The 20,674-nt window shown below is 48.4% G+C and overlaps 1 protein-coding gene across 7 annotated transcripts in view; it reads left to right on the plus strand.

Annotated features, from left to right (window-relative positions):
- SHANK2 (SH3 and multiple ankyrin repeat domains 2) overlaps nucleotides 1-20,674 on the plus strand; it is a 666,634-nt gene that overhangs the window by 91,858 nt on the left and 554,102 nt on the right. For all 7 annotated transcript variants that reach the window (XM_065527817.2, XM_074012927.1, XM_074012925.1 and 4 more), the window contains 2 exons: nucleotides 13,589-13,792; nucleotides 19,293-19,364. In XM_065527817.2, coding sequence (XP_065383889.1) covers nucleotides 13,589-13,792; nucleotides 19,293-19,364 — 276 coding nt within the window. The remainder of the gene's footprint in view (nucleotides 1-13,588; nucleotides 13,793-19,292; nucleotides 19,365-20,674) is intronic.

Consider the following 20,674-nt stretch of genomic DNA (forward strand, 5'->3'; position numbering starts at 1 on the left):
CTTCACTTCAATTTACTGTTCCTAATGGGATTTCTCTGGCCAGCATCTGGTCTCTGCTTTACGATGGCTCTGCCTGAAATCATGGCTATGGAAAGAGGAAGATTAAGTCACCCCCAAGGAGTCCATGGACCGCTGGCAGAACCAAGCAGTGTCTCCCAGTTTAGCATCCCCTTGACAATAGCAGAGACAGACAGGCAATCTCTTTACTAATCACCCAGAGATACAGTGTGCCCGCCACTTCGCCACAGCATCCAGCGGCTGCCATGAAGCTTTCACTGTGTGAAAAATGTTCTAATTGGAAAAACGAATCCACAGCTGCGTTACCCTTTATTGGCATTTAAACATGCAGAAACACTAAGCCTGACCCTTGGACCTCAGCACCCCCTGACCAGGCCGTCTTTCTGAGTCAAGGTCACCCCGTATTTCCCTGTTCCATTGACATCTCTGATTTCAGCTTCGTGTGTTACCCGTGCGAGGGTCTTAGTGTTTGCCACCACGAGTACCAGCCCAGTGGGCCTCTGCCCACAGTAAGAAGTATTATCTCATCTGGATAATTGCATTTGGGAATAAACCAATTGGAGTTTGGGGTGACCCTGACGTTGGTTGTTCGTCAGAGGCGTGCAGGTACACAGACTGCACGTGAACAGCTATCAAAGGCCCGAAGACGCTGCGTGCACCTTTCTATGGCTCCTGCCAAGCTTGTGTTTATCATGGGCCCTTGAAAATGCATCATGCAGAAATTGATGATGACAGAAAGCATCACGGCAGAGGAACGTCTGAATGTGAAATGCGCTTCCTCGTAATGAATGGTGTGCTCAGAAACTTGGATTTCTTTCTGGCTTTCCTGAGTTCTTGTCGAATGCTGCTTACATGCGTTTGCAGAGCTGGCATCTTGACTGTTCCGGGTGTCTGCGTTTCTAGCTCCAGATCCTGAATAGGGAATGTCCCCGTGGGGCCACGACCTGGGATGCCCTGGCATTTCCTCCCCCTTATTCTCTTGGCTTTTCCTGGGCTGGTTGGGTAGAAGTCAAGAGGAAGGTGGATGTAAGTCTCACCTGAGAAAGGTGAATTAGCAGATGCCGTAGAGGTGGAGGTCCCTGAATCCATCTGTGTAATCCAAGCCTCGTGTTGTGGATGGCCCTTTCCACAGCCTTCAGATAACCCATGGCAGTAAGACCTATTTTATATGGTATAATATTTACCATTTTCTCAAGCTTTGTCAAGACACTCTCTCGCCCTCACTACTGTCTTCCAAAATCAGCTGTCATCGTCGCCATTTTACAGGACCCAAAACAGATTTGGAAAGCAATTTAGTCTCTCAAAGGAAACTCTCTTGCTACGTTGCTATAAATCAAAACAGCCTGGCCCAGGAAGCTCCTCTGACCCCTGCAGGCCAGACACTTTTCGGCGCGGGTTTGCTGATCCACCATTGTTTACGTGTCTTACTCATCGGTGCAGACGTGTCCCCCCACAGGCAGGTGGTGGCCCTCAGTGGGTTGCAGAGACTCGCCCATGGTCGTTCAGTGCTGTGGGCTAAGTCTGTCCCCCACCAAAATTCCTGTATCGAATGAAGTCGTAACCCAGGACCTCAGAATGAGACTTTATTTGGAGATTGGGTCTTTACGGAGGCAATCAAGTTAAATGAAGTTGTTAAGAGTGGGCCCTGATCCCATCGGAGTGGAGTCCTTATGAGAAGAGGAGGTGGGGACAGAGACACGCACAGAGGGACAACCACCTGAGGACGCAGAGAAGGCGGCCGTCTGCAAGCCAGGAAGAGAGGCCTCTGGAGGAACCAGCCCTGCAGACATCTTGATCTCAGACTTACGGCTTCCAGAATGGGAGACAATAAATGTCTGTGGTTTAAGCAGCCTGGTCTGTGGTACTTTTTGCCATGGCAGCCCGAGTGACTCATAACTCAGCATAAGTGGCAGACTCAGGCCAAACACAGCTGCCTCTGCCTGTCTCCAGTGACCGCATTCTGCCCACAGTTGTGTAGTCTCAGTTCTTAGTCTCTCACCTTGCAGAATACTTGTAACTCATGTGAACCAAGTGTGAGTGGCTTTCCCTCACTTTCTCCGTTTTTTTCTTTTTTTTTTGTTTTGAGTCAGGGTCTTGCTCTGTCACCCAGGCTGGAATGCAGCGATGCAATCATAGTTCACTGCAGACTCAACCTCCCAGCTCAAGGGACCTTTCTATCTCAGCCTCCAGAGTAGCTGGGGCTACAGACACGTACCACCATGCCTGGCTCATTTTTTAAACTTTTTATTTTTTGGTAGAGACTGTTTCCCTATGTTGCCTAGCCTGCTCTTTGGTTTTGATTGGAGCTTGACCATGAACTGTACTAAGAGGGGTGTAGGTGTGTCATTCTGTTCAACAGCATGGCCAACCCTAGCTCTGTGACATATAGTTCTGCAGACCTTGGTGTCGTAGCCTCCACTTGCAGGGTCATGGCTGTAGTTAACAGTCTGCACAGTCCACTGAGTACAAGCAAGGCTCAGTAGGCAGAAACTTCCATCAGTCCCGATGTGAAGTCCAGACCTTTCTTGACTGTTGGATGATATCACCCAGGAGTATTCCATGTCTGGAATGTTGATCCAGTGCCGTTCAATGCCATCCACGTTTACAAGCTGTGGTTTGGTTATGCAAAGAAAAAGACAGAAATGGCTGGGCACAGTGGCTCATGCCTATAATCCCGGCACTTTGGGAGGCTGAGGCAGATGGATCATGAGGTTAAGAGATCGAGACCATCTTGACCAACTTGGTGAAACCCTGTCTCTACTAAAAATACAAAAATTAGCTGGGCGTGGTGGCAGGTGCCCATAGTCCCAGCTACTCCGGAAGCTGAGGCAGGAGAATTGCTTGAACCCAGGAGACGGAGGTTGCAGTGAGCTGAGATTGTGCTACTACACTTCAGCCTGGTGAAAGAGTCAGACTCCATCTCAAAAAAAAAAAAAAAACAAAAAAAACAGAAACCCCTGTACTCAGGCAGCTTGGGCTAGGGCAGGGAGGAGCACTTAACTGGCTGGATGTTGGAGTGGTGCTGAGACAGATGTTGGGGGAGAGAGAGATGGGGAGGAGTAGGAGGGACGGGAAGATGTAGGTGGTTCATCTGTGCTAAAACATAGCTCCCTTTTGTGGCTGAGGGCCTTTGTGGTATGAAGGGAACTTAGGGAGAACTGAGGCTGGCTCGAAGAAGCCCCGAGAATTTCCGAGGATCGGTGTGTACATCATCGCAAGACTGGTGTCAGCCACAGACTCCTCCTCTACAGCTCCTGACCGTGTCAGCCCTGTTCCACTCCATCACCGCCCGGGTCTCATGCTGTATGCACTGCCTTTCTGGAGATAAAGGAGAAGCCTGATTTGGGTCTCGGAGATCTCGTTCCATCCACTTGCAGGCTTTCTGTGTCTTGAGCCGCTTGGGCCAGGCACGCGGCAGGTTTCAGAAGGATCTGGACATCACAGCCTTCAGGGGATTGAGTGACAGAGGGACCGACTCCTGACTGCCGGTTAGGAGAGAGTGAGGAGAAACATCCTAAGGCAAAATATGAAACTCAGCACTGCTCCCCCCTTCCTGGGAGGCAGGAAATGCAGGGTGAAGAGGCCGAGACTCACGGGCTGGACAGGAAAGGGAGCAGGATCGGTCAGCTGGCCTGAGGGCCACGGGCAGTTGGAGCAGCTCCCTGTGTTCCCACCCAGGATGCCCAGTGGTCAACTCAGCCTGCAGGAGGCCAGGGGGATGGATGGCACCATGAGACCTCGGCCCCGGTGGAAAGGATGAGTGCGGCTCCAGCCGGCAGACACAGAGAGGATGGCTGGTCCACCAGAGGCTGGGGCGTGGGGTTGTATGCAGCCTGGTAAGTCTGAACAAAGGGAGTATTTCTTCGGATCCAGAAATGACCTGAACATCAACATCCTCTTCAGTATTCTCAATGACTCACATAACAGGCATATCTTAGAGATAATGAGTCTGGTTCCGGACCACTGCAATAAAATGAATCTTGCAATAAAATGAGGCACACACATTTGTTGGTTTCCCAGTGCATGTAAAAGTTTTATCTACACTCTAGATTATTAAGTGTGTAATAGCATCATGTCTAAAAAAGCAATGTATATACCTTAGTTAAAAAATACTTTATTGTTAAAAATACTTAGAGTCACCTGCATCTTCAGTGGCCTGTAATCTTTTTGCTGGTGGAATGTCTTGCCTCCTGTTGATGGCTGCCGACTGATCAGAGTGGTGGTTGCTGAAGGTTGGGGTGGCTGTGGTAATTCCGTAAAATAAGACAGCAAAGAAGTTTGCTGCATTAATTGACTCACGAAAGACTTCTCTGTAGCATGCAATGCTGTTTGATAGCATTTTACCCACAGTAAAACTTATTTCAAAATTGGGTGAAATCTTCTCAAACCCTGCACTGCTTTGTCCACTGAGTTTATGGAATATTCTAGATCGTGTGTGGTCATTTCAACAGTGTTCACAGCATCTTCACCAGGAGTAGATTCCATCTCGAGAAACCACTTCTTCTGCTCATCCCAAAGAGGCAGCTCCTCATCCATTCAAGTTTTATCATGAGACTGCAGCAATTCAGTCTCATCTTCAGCCCGACTTTTAACTCCAGTTCTCCTGCTGTTGCCACCACACCTGCAGTAGTTCCTTCCTCCACTGAAGGCTTGAACCCCTCAAAGTCATCCATGAGGATTGGAATCAACTTCTTCCAAACTTAATGTTGATATTTTCACCTCCTTTTATGAATCATGAATATTCTTTGCTGAGAGCGGTGGCTCACGCCTGTAATCCCAGCACTTTGGGAGGCTGAGGCGGGTGGATCGTGAGGTCAGGAGATCGAGACCATCCTGGCTAATGGTGAAACCTTGTCTCTACTAAAAATACAAAAAATTGGTCAGGTGTGGTGGCGGGCACCTATAGTCCCAGCTAGCTACTCAGGAGGCTGAGGCAGGAGAATCAGTTGAACCTGGGAGGCAGAGGTTGTGGTGAGCCGAGATCATGCCACTGCACTCCAGCCTGGGTGACAGAGTGAGACTCCATCTCAAAAAAAAAAAAACAAAAAACAAAAAAAACAAAACATTTGTGAGAGTTGGAATCAACTTCTTCCCAACTTAATGTTGACATTTTCACCTCCTCTTATGACACATATGAATATTCTTAATGGCATCTGGAATAATTCATCTGAGGAATCTATGGCAGCTATAGTCTTACAAGATATATTGTTAAATAATAAGACTTGAAAGTCGAAATTACTCCTTAATCCATGGACTGCAGAGTTGATATTGTGTATGCAGGCATGAAAACATTTATCTCCTTGTGCGTCTCCATCAGAGCTCTTGAGTGACCAGGTGCATTGTCAAGGAGCGGTAATATTTGGAAAACGATCTCTTTTTCTGAGCATTAGGTCCCAACAGTGGGCTTACAATATTCAGTAACATGCTGTAAACAGATGTGCTGTCATCCAGGCTTTGTTGTTCCATTTATAGAGCACAGATAGAGTTGATTTAGCATAATTCTTTTTTTTTTTTCTTTGAGATGGAGTCTCTCTCTGTCACCAGGCTGGAGCGCAGTGGCGTGATCTCGGCTCACTGGAACCTCTGGCTCCTGGGTTCAAGCGATTCTCCTGCCTCAGCCTCCTGAGTAGCTGGGGCTACAGGTGCCTGCCACTATACCCAGCTAATTTTTATATTTTTAGTAGAGACGGGGTTCCACCACGTTGGCCATGCTGGTCTCTATCTCTTGACCTCATGATCTGCCCACCTCAGCCTCCCAAAGTGCTGGGATTACAGATGTGAGCCGCCACTCTCGGTCGGTTGATTTAGCATCATTCTTAAGGGCCCTAGGTTTTTTTGAAGGATATATTAGCATAGGCTTCAACTTAAAGTCACCAGCTGCATTAGCCCCTAACAAGACAGCTTGTCCTTTGAAGCTTTTAAGCCAGACATTGACTTCTTGTCTCTAGCTATGAAAGTCCTAGATGCCATCTTCTTTCAATAGAAGACTTTCTTGTCTACATTGAAAATCTGTTTAGTGTAGCCACCTTCATCAATGATCTCAGCGAGATCTTCTGGAGAACTTGCCGCAGCTTCTCCATCAGCACTTGCTGCTTCACCTTGCACTTTCTGTTATGGAGATGGCATCTTTCCTTAAACCTCGTGAATAAACCTCTTCTGGTTTCCAGCCTTTCTCCTGCAGCTTCCTCACCGTTCTCAACCTTCATAGAATTGAAGAGAGTCAGGGCCTTGCTCTGGATTAGGCTTTGGTTTAAATGAATATCGTGACTATCTTGATCATCAAAGTTTGACGACTCCAACCTTCTCCCTTTCAGCACTAAGACCTGTTTCACTTACCATTTGCGTGCTCACTGGAGTGGCCCTCCTTATTTCCTTCAGGAACATTTTGTTTGCATTCACATGTTGGCTTACTCTTTGGTGCAGGAGGCCTCACTTTTGGCCTGACTCAGCTTTCAACATGCCTTCCTTGCGAAGCTTAATCATTTCTCGCTTTTGATTTAAAATGAGAGATGTGTGACTCTTCCTTTCACTCGGACACGTAGGGGCCACTGTAGGGTTATTACTTGACCTAATTTCAATATTATTCTGTCTCGGGGCATAGGGAGGCCCAAGGAGAGGGAGAGAGGTGAGAAAATAGCTGGTCGTTGGAACAGTCAGAACACACAGAACTTTTATTAAGTTTCCTATCTTATATGGGTGTGGTTCATGAAACCCCAGAACAATGACAGTAGTAACATCAAAGATCACTGACCACAGATCATCCTAACAGATATATTAATTATGAAAAATTTGACATAGTGCAAGAATTACCCAAATGTGACACAGAGATATGAAGGGAGCACGTGCTATTGGAGAAATCACGCCGATAGATTTTCTCGTTGCAGAGTTGCCACAAACCTCCAATTTGCAAAAACACGTTCTCTGTGAAGCTTAATAAAGCAAAGTGAAATAGAACAGGATATGGCTCTAATTTATGTTTTGCCTGCATTAAGATTGGCAGTGGGTGTGTATAGAGAGGAACATAATCTATCACTTGAACAGCAAGCACTTGGGAGATGGGGAGATTTGACTTGGTTTTAAATCAAACCTCTACTGCTTTCTAGGAGTATGACCTTGCAAAGTGTAGTTACTTGAAGTCTCTAAGGCTCAGCTTCTTTATCTAGAGAATGAGAAGAATAATATTATTGTTATATAAAGTGAGAATAATAATATTATATAAACAGTAATAATAATAATATTATACAAACAGTAATGATAATATCCACTTAGGGTTGTGGTGGAGGTGAATACGGTTAGCAGAATTTCTGGCTTATTAGGAGTCAATACATGGTAATCATCACTGTGTCGTGGTTATCATCATTATAACTGTCATCACCATCATCTTCATTATCACCACTACTACCATCATCATCATAATCACCACTGTCATCATCATTGTCACCATCATCACTACCATCCCCATCACCAACATAATCACCATTATCACTATCATCATACCATCATTATCACCATTATCATCACCATCATCATTACCATCACCTCCATCACCATCATCACTATCATAATACCATCATTATCACCATTATTATCACCATCACCATCACCACCATCCTCATAATCACCACCATCACCATTATTACCACCATCGTTATCACCATTATCACCATCATCACCATCATCATCATCATCACCACTACCATCCCCATCACCAACATCATCACCATTATCACTATCATTGTACCATCATTATCACCATTATCATCACCATCACCATCACCATCACCATCATCACTATCATAATACCATCATTATCACCCTTATTGTCACCATCACCACCACCATCCTTATCACCACTACCATCACCATTATCATCACCGCCATCGTTATCACCATTATCACCATCACCATCATCACCACTGTCATCACCACTACCATCTCCATCACCAACATCATCACCATTATCACTATCATCATACCATCATTGTCACCATTATCACCATCACTATCATCACCACCACCATCATCACCGTCACCATCATCACCATCATCGCTATCATAATACCATCATTATAACCATTATCACCATCATCACCATCACCATCATGATCACTATTGCCATCACCAATTATCTCCATCATCACCATTATCACCACCATCACCATCATCCCCCCATCACCCTCATCACCATCACTGTCACCACTACCACCACCATCATTATCACCACCACCATCATCACCATTACAGCCACCCTCATCATCACCATCATCATCATCCCCTTCCTGTAGACACTGAACTCTTTAAGGGGCAAGAGCCCATCTTGGTCATCTTCATGTTCTCTCACCCACCGCTGTCCTGGTGCTGGTATAGGACCCTGCGCACAGAAGATAGAAGCTCAAGGAGAAGATAGGTGTTTCCTCCAGCAATCCTTTAGAGGAGTTGGCCAGGGTTGGGACTCCTTACACACTGTTGTCTTTGCCATCCTTTCTGTACTATCTGTGAGTCATCTGACAAATCACTCACTCGCTCAGAATGTCTCTAACAAATTATAAAGGAATAGCCACTCACAGGGCTGTGGGAGACCGGAATCAGATACTGTTCTCCTCAAGGAGAACTTGACATGACCAAGGCTCACATTGGTAACAGTGGGACCAGGAAGGGTCACTTAAGGCAGAAACTGTCTTATGCCATCTGCCTGCCAGACACATCACTGTTCCACCTTTGCTTCCCTCCCTCCTCTTATGCTGGGCTCTCAACCTGTAAGTCCTACCCCACACTCGCATATCCCTCTGTGTTCCTGGGCAGCAGCCTAGGATGTGCACTCCTTACCAAGCAGCGTCACTTACTCCTTCCTCTGGGTCCTCAAGGGAGCTTGTGTTAGCATGAATTTTTACCTTTTCCATATCGTATGACAGTTGAGTGGGTGTCTTTCCCTGCTACAGATGGTGGCTTCAGGCTGGTTTGCTTCTTATTTATTGTCTTCGTGGCTCCCATATCATCCATTCAGCCAGTGTCAGTCACCTGTACTGTGTCAGGCCTGCTCTCAGACCTGGGGTTTGCCTGATTAGGCAGTGAGTCAATGACGGGTAAGTGAAGAGTTGAAGCAGGATTCATCCAAAGTGTATTTGGACCTTGTGGGCTTGCCCGGAGCTGGTGTGAACATGCGGGCAGCTCCCATCACATATGGAGGGAGGAGAGTTCCCTGGGAGCTGGGAAGGCTTGACCTGCTGAGTTCCGCTCTCAGAGATGATGGTGCTGCTGTTGTTTTGTTTTTTGCTGCCACAATTAGTGGCAGGTGATTCACACGTTTATGAGTTCCCATGCCTGCCATAACCAACCACAGACTGGTGGCTTAAATAACAGACATGTGTTGTCTCACATTCTGGAGGCTGGAAGGCCAAGGTTAAGGGATAGGCAGGGTTGGTTCCTTCTGAGGCTTGAGGGAGAATCTGTCCCAGATTCTCTACCTCTACCCTGGCTGCTGGGGGCTTACCAGCAATCAGCATTGCTGGGTTTGCAGATGCAACACACCGGTCTCTGCCTTCCCATTCACATGGTCATCTCCCTGTGTGCGTGATGCTGTGTCCAGATTTTCTCACTTTTCTTTTTATTACACTTTAAGTTCTAGGGTACATGTGCACAATGTGCAGGTTTGTTACATGTGTATACATGTGCCCTGTTGGTTTGCTGCACCCATTAACTCGTCATTTACATTAGGTATTTCTCTTAATGCTATCCCTCCCCCAGTCTCCCACCCCATGCCAGGCCCTCGTGTGTGATGTTCCCCGCCCTGTGTCCAAGTGATCTCATTGTTCAATTCCCACCTATGAGTGAGAACATGTGGTGTTTGGTTTTCTGTCCTTGCAATAGTTTGCTCAGAATGATGGTTTCCAGCTTCATCCATGTCCCTACAAAGGACATGAACTCATCTTTTTTATGGCTGCATAGTATTCCATGGTGTATGCATGCCACATTTTCTTAATCCAGTCTATCATTGACGGACATTTGGGTTGGTTCCAAGTCTGCTATTGTGAATAGTGCCGCAATAAACTTATGTGTGCATGTGTCTTTATAGCAGCATGATTTATAATCCTTTGGGTATATCCCCAGTAATGGGATGGCTGGGTCAAATGGTATTTCTAATTCTAGATCCTTGAGGAATCGCCACACTGTCTTCCACAATGGTTGAACTAGTTTACACTCCCACCAATGTGTAAAAGTGTTCCTATTTCTCCATATCCTCTCCAGCAACTGTTGTTTCCTGACTTTTTAATGATCACTGTTCTCACTGGTTGAGATGGTATCTCATTGTAGTTTTGATTTGCATTTCTCTGATGACCAGTGATGATGAGCATTTTTTCATGTGTCTGTTGGTTGCAAAAATGTCTTCTTTTGAAAAGTGTCTGTTCATATCCCTTGCCTACTTTTTGATGGTAGTGTTTGATTTTTTCTTGTAAATTTGTTTAAGTTCTTTGTAGAAGAAACTGGGATCCCTTCCTTACACCTTATATAAAAATTAATTCAAGATGGATTAAAGACTTAAATGTTAGACCTAAAACCATAAAAACCCTAGAAAAAAACCTAGACAATACTATTCAGGACATAGTCATGGGCAAGAACTTCATGACTAAAACACCAAAAGCAATGGCAACAAAAGCTAAAATAGACAAATGGGATCTAATTAAAGAGCTTCTGCACAGCAAAAGAAACTACCATCAGAGTGAACAAGCAACCTACAGAATGGGAGAAAATTTTTGCAATCTACTCATCTGACAGAGGACTAATATCCAGATTTTCTTGCTTTTTAAGGACACAGTTATTGCAATAGGGCCCACCCTGCTCCTGTATGACCTTATCTTAACTCGATTACATCTGCAAAGATCCTATTCCCAAATAAATCACATTCATAGGGTATGGGTGTTAGGACCTCAACATTTATTTAGAGGGGCACAGTTCAGCCCATAACAACATGTCTTTTTTATATTCCGTTTGATCCTCACAGCAGCCCTGAAGTTAAGTAGTGGCTTTGATTTTCATGGGGGAATTGGAGGACTGCTGGGTGGGTGGGTTTCCCTAGGAATCAAGGTTGGTGTGCGCCACTGGGTTGCAAACCCAGGCTTTCCGACCTTTGAGCTCTTGCTCCTTCTAGATGATTCTCAAGGCAGTGCTCTTAGCATTTTCTGGAGCAGATGGTTCTTGTTTTGTGGGGTTGGCCCCCGTGCTGCACAGACACAGCGTCCCTGCCCTGTCCACAAATGATGGTGGATACCTATCTTTGCAATCACCTGCAGTGGCACAGAAGTCCCCTGAGAGGCAATTTGGAGCCCTGTGCTCCTCCAAGGAGTTGCCCCTTGGCTGAATCTTCTCTGCAGGTGTCAGGGAAGGAGCCATGGGCTCTATGGACGTGGTAGCCATGGGCTCTGTGGACGTTGGAGCTTGAATTAGAGGGGCCCAGAATGATTCCTGAGACAGAAGGGTGAGTAGTGAGCGGCCCGGCCTGGTCACACCTGATACAGTTTGTTTCTTGTGCCAGGAGTTTCCAGAGAGTCCTTGCTCAGCCAAGGATAGGGGAGGGTGTGGGTCTGGAAATCTTTCTGGAATAAACAGCTGCCCCCATCCAGCCTCACAGCCCTCGGTGGGGGTGGTGGGGGGAGCTTTGAGAGCCACATGTGAGCTCAGCCTTTGACCTTGGAAGGGAGAAACAGGAGCTTTTGTGCAGAGGGTGTCAGGTTTCCTGGCAGGGAGGACTCTGGCCGCCCACTGACCCCAGGCTCCTGTTGGCAGTCCCAGGATCATTTTCCCAGCAATGAGGAACTTACCCTCGGGCTGTCTTGGGAAGATGGTAGGGCCTTTTGCTTTCTTGAGCGCAAACCCACAAATCCCCAGATAGAGAATTGGTTTGAGCCTCATAGTCGATCAAACCTCCTTTCGTTCTGAACTTGTTGACAGTGACAAAGGGAATTACTGAGCCCCTGCTGACAGCTATTCAGTAGAATATAATTTTAATTCAACAGAAATTAGAAGTCATGGTTAGAAGTGGATTTGCCTGGCCTTTGCTTTTCCTGGCTCACTGGTGAACCTCACAGAGGGGACCTGGGAACGTGACCGAGTTGCTGTTATTTCAGTTCTCAGAGGTGCCATTGTGTGTTTGAAGTGTTGTGATTGGTTTGCAGGCCCTGTTGACACTATTTAACTTTGCAAAAATGAACTCTCGTGGCAACTGATTTGATTTTCCGTCAAATCGTTTTTCCGTAATTGCTTTCCTGTGTCCTTTGGGAGAGGTGATGACTGTGTTTTTAAAGCTTTTCTGTTCAGAGTCAGCGTGGGTAGTATGAAAACTTTCTCGTCAGCGCAGTTCTAAGACAAGGCTCCCACTGAATCTGAAATGCTAAAGAACAATCCATGTCAAAATTAAGTCACGTTGTAATATGCGCGGGCTGTGGTTCTGAATGTGTGTTCCCCAGGACGGCACAGCAGTAGTGCCTTGGGATTTGTCTGAGATGTAGGTTCTCGGGCCCCACCCAGACCTGCGGAATTAGACATTCTGTTAGGGAGAGATAAGTGGGGTCTGTAACCTGTGTTTTTCAAACTGCTGGAGTTTGAGAAGTGCCATGCAAGTGAGAGAGTGCCCTGAGGCGACAGGTGGTCATCGATGACCAAAAAGACACTGTGAGGGCCGGGCGTGGTGGCTCACACCTGTAATCCCAGCACTCTGGGAGGCCCAGCAGGCAGATCACAAGGTCAGGAGATCGAGACCATCCTGGCTAACACGGTGAAACCCCGTCTCTACTAAAAATACAAAAAATTAGCCGGGCATGGTGGCAGGCGCCTGTAGTCCCAGCTACTGGAAGGCTGAGGCAGGAGAATGGCATGAACCCGGGAGGCGGAGCTTGCAGTGAACTGAGATAGCACCACTGCACTGCAGCCTGGGCGACATAGTGAGACTCTGTCTCAAAAAAAAAAAAAAAAAAACTGTGAGGGCTAGAGATTTTTTTGTTTGTTTGTTTTGTTTTGTTTTTTGTTTTTGAGACAGAGTCTTGTCTTGTTGCCAGGCTGGAGTGCAGTAGCGCAATCTTGGCTCACGGTAACCTCCGACTCCCTGATTCAAGTGATTCTCCTGCCTCAGCCTCTCGAGTGGCTGGGATTACAGGCACGTGCCACCATGCCCAGCAAATTTTTGTTTTTTTAGCAGAGATGGGGTTTCACCATGTTGGCCAGGATGGTCTCGAACTCCTGACCTCGTGATCTGCTCACCTCGGCCTCCCGAAGTACTGGGATGACAGGCGTGAGCCACTGCACCCGGCCAGTGCTGGAGATTTGAGTCTGTGGTGAGACCAAGGCCAAAGAGACCAATGTCTCGTTCCTTCCTTTTTCCCTTCTATATTTACCAAATGTCTCTGTCCCAGCAACCAGTAGGCTTTATTTTTCCACGTGAAAAGTCGTGGGTTCACTGTTCAGAGGGAGTGTTGGGAAGGGGTTGAAGCAGCTTTGTCGTCTGTGACCATGTGCCCCACGTGGGTGACTCAGGTAGCGTCCTCCGTCACTCACCACCTGTCTTTGTCCTTCCTGGCAGAAATGCATTCGATTTAACCCGGACGCCACGGTGTGGATTGCAAAGCAGCGGATCCTGTGTACATTAAACCAGAGTTTGAAAGATGTCCTGAACTACGGCCTTTTCCAGCCGGCCAGCAACGGGCGCGACGGCAAGTTCCTGGACGAGGAGCGGCTCCTGCGGGAGTACCCACAGCCTGTGGGCGAGGGCGTTCCTTCCCTGGAGGTATATTTCAGCCCACGGTGCATGGACCGTGTTTGTGTCACAGCCTGGATGCCGTGGTGGGTGGGGGAGACACGGTGGTGGGGGGAGACAAATTCCATTTGCGTTGGGAAATTATCCTCACATTTAAAAATCAATCTGGGGTCTTGAGGTTTGATATCATTTGGCTTGTGTTCCCCACCGAAATCTCACCTCTAATTGTCATCCCCACGTGTTGAGGGAGGAACCTGTAATCCCCATGTATTGAGGGAGGGAGGTGGTTGGATCATAGCGGCTTCCCATGCTGTTCTCATGATGGTGAGTGTGAGTTCTCACGAGATCTGATGGTTTTATTCTAAGTGTCTGGAAGTTCCTCCTTTGCTCGTCTCTCTCCTGCTGCCTTGTGAAGAAGGTGCTTACTTTCTCTTCACCTTCTGCCGTGACTATAATGTTCCTGGGGCCTCCGCAGCCCTATGGAACTGTGAGTCAATTAAACCTCTTTGCTTCATAAATTACCCAGTCTCAGGTATTTCTTTATAGCAGTGTGAAAATGGACTAATAAAAGGTTCCATCTGATTTTGCCGTGAATCTCACACTGTTATACAACTTTTATAAATTTTTTTTCAATGCAGATTCAAAGAATCCGTGGAGAGAAATCTTGCTGTGAATAATAAACCATAGGTCTGATTCAGGCTTTCATAACCAGGACCGTGGGTCCTGAGCTTGCAGAACGGGGCTCCCCATGCTTCTCTGAGGGGTTTTACGTTTTTCCCTCCCAGTGCCTAATGGATGGTGTGTTCTCCTTCTCCACCTATCCAGACAGCAGCTGGATGTCAAGAATTAATTCAGTTCTGACACTGCTACAAGTTTAAGGGCTCAGTCCCACAAGACGGCCCTCCATAAACGTCAAGTCCCCAGGCCACCCACACTTCTGTCCCATTTGGCTGTGAACTAGGGGTTCCCACCACCCCCTTTTCGGGTTCGATCACTTGCTAGAGTAGCTCAGAGAACCTAAGAAGGCATTTTAACTACTACCCCTGGCTTATTACAAAGTGTACAAACGCACAGCTGATGAAGAGGTGCACTGGGCGAGGTCAGGAGGGCCCAGCCTGCAGGAGCTTCCGTCCCTGTGGAGTTGGGGGTGCACCACCCTCCCAGCACGTGGATGTGCTTGTCAGCTCGGAAGCCTCCTGGCCCCGTTGTTGAGGGATTTTTATGGAAGTTTCATTACATAGGATGAAATCACTGACCATGGTGATCCGATTCCATCCTGCTGGTCAGCAGGGAGGCTGGGAATCCTGACCCTCAAGTCATGGTCTGATCCTTCCGGCCACCAGTCCCCATCCTGGAAGCTGCCTGGGAGTTGAGAGTCATTTCATTAGTGCTCCAGAGATACTCTTATCACCGAGGACATTCCAAGGGTTTTAGGAACTCTGCCAGGAATCGGGGACACAGAAGGAATTTTTAAATTATATCGTGTTCCTCACGGTAGTCTTCTTTCATTGCTATAAAGAAATAACTGTCTGGGTGAGGTGGCTCACGCCTGTAATCCCAGTACTTTGGGAAGCCAAGGTGGGTGGATCACCTGAGGTCAGGAGTTTGAGATTAGCCTGGCCAACACGGTGAAACCCCATCTCTACTAAAAATACAGAAATTAGCTGGATGTGGTCATGTGCACCTGTAATCCCAGCTACTTGGGAGGCTGAGGCAGGAGAATCACTGGAATTCTGGAGGTGGAGGTTGCAGTGAGCCAAGATGGCACCGTTGCACTCCAACCTGAAACTCTGTGTAAACTGTCTGAAAGAGTGAAACTGTCTGAAAAACAAAAACAAACAAACAACAGCAAAAAAACCTGAGACTGGCTGAGAGAAAAGAGGTTTAATTGGCCCACGGTTCTGCAGGCTGTACAGAAAATGTGGTGCCAGCATCGGCTCGGCGTCGAGGCCTCAGGGAGCTTGTTCTCGTGACAGAAGGTGAAGCAGGAGCAGGTGTTAGGTGGCCAGAGCGGGTGCAGGAGCGAGCAGGGGAGGAGTAGTTCCTGGCTCCCCCATGAACTAACAGAATGAGAACTGATTTACTACCTTGGGGAGTGCACCAGGCCCTTCAGGAGGGATCCGCCCCAGGACCCAAAGACCTCCCACCGGGCCCCACCTCCAACACCAGGGATCACATTTGAACATGAGGTTTGGAGGGGACATACATTCAAACCATGCCATTCCCCAATTCATCTCTGAGTCCTTGGGTAACAGGGTGGCTGTGGCCATCCAGCTGTTCTCAACAGCAGAGCTTTGCTTCCGCTTCCTGTCCGGGTGATCAGGGCTCTTTGTGCTGCCGTCAGCAGCCACAAGCACCTGGGCCTCCCTTCAGAAGTGGCCGATCCATAAGATGGGGCAGCCCTGACACGTTTCCACGCGATGCATGACCCTTGTCTTTCCTTTCTGACCTGGGCTTGCTGTGCCCCAAGTTTACAGGCAGCGTTTCCTGTAGTGTATATGTGTTGGGTTATGTCAGTTAAGAGAAGCCGGAAACGGGTCATTTCTACTCCTGCACAGCATGTTGGCATCATTCAGTGATTGCACTCACTTTAGCTTAGTCAACAGCGAGAGGCTGCATGTGTGTAATTGCAGCTGACTCTTGAGCAGCCTCAGTGGGTTCTCCACTCGGTGACTAGAGATTCCCCTGAAGCCCGAGATGTCATGGACGCCCACCCAGGACTAAGGCGATGCTGCGTCTGCATGTTTCTCGGTTCCGTTGTGACGTTGAGGCTGAGGTTGTTGGGATCCCCAGTGTGGACCATGTGTCAGATTCGGGGAGGGGTTTCGGTGGAGAAAAAGATGAGATGCCACTTGGAAGTTGGGTGGTTTAGAGCAAATCACTCACGGGTCCTGGCCTCAGTTTGCTTATCTGTAAAATGGGTATCCATTGGGAAAAAAATTGTCATTGAGGTCCAACTAAGAACTTCAGGCACAGTAAAGTCAAGGTGCTGATCCCACAGACCTTATACTCCAGTGGGAGGTGATGGATCAGGAAGAATAAATCCACGCAGTTCATTTCAGGGGCTGATCATATCCATAACAGCAGGAAAACTGGGCGAGAAGACCAGAGAATCTGGGAGCCTCCTCTGCATCTGGCCCCAGTACCTGTAGCTGTGCAACCTCGAGCCAGCCACCCACGCTCTCTGAGCCCCAGATTCCCGGTCATTGAGTGAATGTTAGTGGTGACGTCCGGGAGTGGTGGTGAGGGCCAGAGAAGGTATTCATGGAACAGTGTGTGTGTTGTGAGTCTGGCCATCCACAAGTCCCCAGATTGACGTTGCAGCTGCTGCTCTGATTTCATTGTCATGAAATTGTTGCTGATACTTTCTGTTTGGTTTTTGTTTTGTTTTGCTTTTGAGACCGAGTCTCGCTCTGTCACCCAGGCTGGATTGCAGTGGTGTGATCTCGGCTCACTGCAGCCTCCGCCTGCTGGGTTCATGATTTTCATGCCTCAGCCTCCTGAGTAGCTGGGATTACAGGTGCCCACCACCATGCCATGCCCAGCTAATTTTTGTATTTTTAGTAGAGACGGGTTTCACCATGTTGGCCAGGCTGGTCTTAAATTTCTGGCCTCAGGTGATCCACCTGCCTTGGCCTCCCAAAGTGCTGGGATTACAGGTGTGAGCCACCATGCCTGGCCAAAATTGTTGCTGGTACTTAGGTTTATTCATCTCCCCAGGCCACTGTCCCACCAGGTGACCCACTGCAAAGGCTGAGATTGACCCAGGAATTGACACATTAGGGGCAGGCATCAGTCTGGGCTCTTTGCTTCAGATAATTTCAGCATAATAGGGTGGGCTGCTTATGAAACGTTGGAGAAATAGCAAGAAAAAGGATTTGTGGTTCTGAGCCGGTGTCCTCTGTAGTCACGGGCTATAAATGTTTATGACTCTGGAATAAACACTCCCCGCTTGAATACTTTATCCTCCTGCCCAGAGATGCTATAGGCCCGAGCGGATTATTTTATATCTGGAAAGGGGACCCGTGGAATTGAATTCCCTGAGACTTTTAGGCTTAGCCACATGATTGTGAGCCTGAGAAGGCACCTGGCATCATTCTCAGCGGCTTCTGAAATCTGGACCAGAGGCGTGATTGGTTCCAGGGCATGGACACACAGAACCTGCTGTCCTGGAATCTAGAATCAGAGGTGGAAATTCTAAAATGGGCCTGTAGCTCTTCCTACCTGCTCTGTTCTGGGAAATGAATGGGTGCCCTTCTGACCAGCACACTGTCTCCCCAAACTCTGTGCAGCCTGCATTTCACAGAACTTTCTGATTTCACTGCTGGTTTATTTTGGCACTTGAAAACAAAACCCTACAAGTATCAGTCTGTGCACAAGAATTTTGTCTTTTGTCAAATAGCCGTTTTGTCTGGCATGGTGGAAAAAGGAGAATAGGGTTGTTTATTTGGAAGCTTTCCATGAGATGCGGCTTTCGGTTTCAGGATGAGCTCACCCACCCACTACTCCGCACTGTCATTTTACCCAGGGGCAGTTTTTGCTGGCCCTGAGCACACGTGTAACCGTGCAGGGTGACGGCATCAAGGGCAGTAAGGAGGGAGAGAGAAAGTGGACTTGTCTAGTGGCAGGTCTGCGCCAGGAGGCTTGCATTCAATGCTCAGGCCACTCTGGGAGGTGGTGCTGTTATCCCCATGGGGCAGATGAGGAAACTGAGGTGAGACAGGAAAGTGCCCAGCCCTGAGTTACCCTGTGAGTTGAGAGCGTTAGGGCTGGGATTGAAACAGAGGTCCCGACTCCAAACTGCTGTGACTCCTAAATGCTCAGTGTCCTTCCCAGACCTTCTGCAGCATCTCCAGCCCAGCGGGGCGCTGGGGGAGGGAGGAGGTGTTTTAGAGACCCACCAAGCCCGCTCCGACAGTGTTGCTTACTCCCTACATCCGAGGAAGACATGCCCCTCGGTCCATGCAATGATGTAATTTCCAGTTCAAAGGAGGCGCTGCTGTTTGCAGGGAAAAACAGTAGCTCCAGCGTTCTGGGTGGAGGTTGCGGGAGTACAGGAGGTGGGGCCTTTCCCAGGTGGGGCTTCTAAGGTGTCTTTTAACTAAGGTGGACGATGTAGGAGAAAAACCTGGTGTTTGGAGCAGCATCCTTGTTTACCAAAAATGCCTTGTCGAGAGCTGATCGATTCCCCCGGGAGGAACCGTCACCATCCCGTTAGCTGGGGAGCCCATCACCGGGTGGGAGACCTCCCAGCTCCTCACCTGCAGGATCTTCCCTTCCCCTTGCTCCTGTTTCTTTTTATGGTTTTTTGGCTAAACTGCTGCAGAATCTTGGCAAATGTGACGCTTAGGATGTTGTAGGCTCTGGGGTGCAAATACCAGTCATTTATTTAAAACTGGAAGAGTTTGCTGTGGGGTTCCCCGTCTTCTATGACATAGCCAAGGAACAGGCCCATTTTCCCTCTGAACAGCTGTGTGAAGCATTGACCTGTTTTCTTTCTCTCTTTTTTTTTTTTTTTCCCCTGTGCCAGTTTCGATACAAGAAGCGGGTGTATAAACAAGCCAGTCTCGATGAGAAACAGTTGGCCAAGCTCCACACAAAGGTATGCAGGGAACGGGCTGTTATTTACACGTACGGCGTCCTCGTTGTTATCTTGTTGTGTTATCTTTAGACACTCCGCTTCCAGGGGCACCTGCTGTGTACCTGGAGTGGCATGTGGCCAGTCTGGGATGTACAGGCAGACCGGCCGCCACGGTGCACACTGCGGAGACCCACCCGGGAAGCAGCAGGGGCTGCTTGGTGTGGCCGTGGGGGCTCGGGGAAGGGGGGGCAGATCCCACTGGCTGCTACAGGGAGGATCAAAAGCGGTAGCTCCGAAGAGAGTGGGATCTAGACGCACGGCGTGGTGGAGGGAAGAGGGTCCATGCCGAGTCCCGTATTAGTGTTCTGCTGTTGTTGCTTCAGGAAAAACCTTGTGAAAGTGCTGTTGACGTAAACTGCACTGAAGTTAGACTGCAGGTGAGCAGCAAGGGCATTGCACACGGTGTTCACAACCTGGCAGAATGCACTATGCCTTGAGCTCAGAGTCCCACATAAGACATCCACGCCACGGACACCCTGCTGTTTCTCAGGGTGCTGTGTGAGTTGAGGAGGAGGCATGGAGAGGGGTCTGAGGCATAGGGTATGTGGGCCGAGCAGTTTGCTTAACTGACAGGAGGAGGAATCTGTAATACCCAGGAGGCTTTTGTCCCAGCCCCTGGTGCTGTTCCTAAGGAGAGCCCAAGAGCATTCCCTGCAGAGCATGGGGTGGAGAGTCGGGGCAGCTGCCTGAAGCGCTTCCCTTCGAGGGCCCTGGTGCTCTCCAGGTGAGCTTCCCTGCAGCTGCGAGCTCACCAATGGCTTTCTCAGCCAGCAGGATCCTCTCGGGTTTTGTTTGGCTGCCCCCACTTCTTACATCAGATGGATGCAAGGATTCTGTTTGGTTGGTTTGTTTGAGACAGAGTTTTGCTGTGTTGCCCAGGCTTCAGTGCAGTGGCATAATCTTGGCTCACTGCAACCTCTGCCTCCCGGGTTCCAGCGATCCTTCTGCCTCAGCCTCCCGAGTGGCTGGGATTACAGGCACGCACCACCATGCCTGGCGATTTTGTATTTTTAGTAGTGATGGGGTTTTGCCATGTTGGCCAGGTTGGTCTCAAACTCCTGACCTCAGGTGATCCATCCACCTCGGCCTCCCAAAGTGCTGGGATTACAGGCGTGAGCCACTGTGCCCGGCGGGATTCTTACTGTACTCACTGGGTTCTAATCTGTCATTATCATTATTGATTTTTGTGCTCAGGTTGTCCAGATGTGGCCGGCAGTTGCCCTTCCTCTGGTGCTCTGCCCTGTGGCTCGTCCCCAGCATCCTGGACGCAC

This window comes from Macaca fascicularis, chromosome 14 (assembly GCF_037993035.2).
Source record: "Macaca fascicularis isolate 582-1 chromosome 14, T2T-MFA8v1.1".
NCBI lineage: Eukaryota > Metazoa > Chordata > Mammalia > Primates > Cercopithecidae > Macaca > Macaca fascicularis.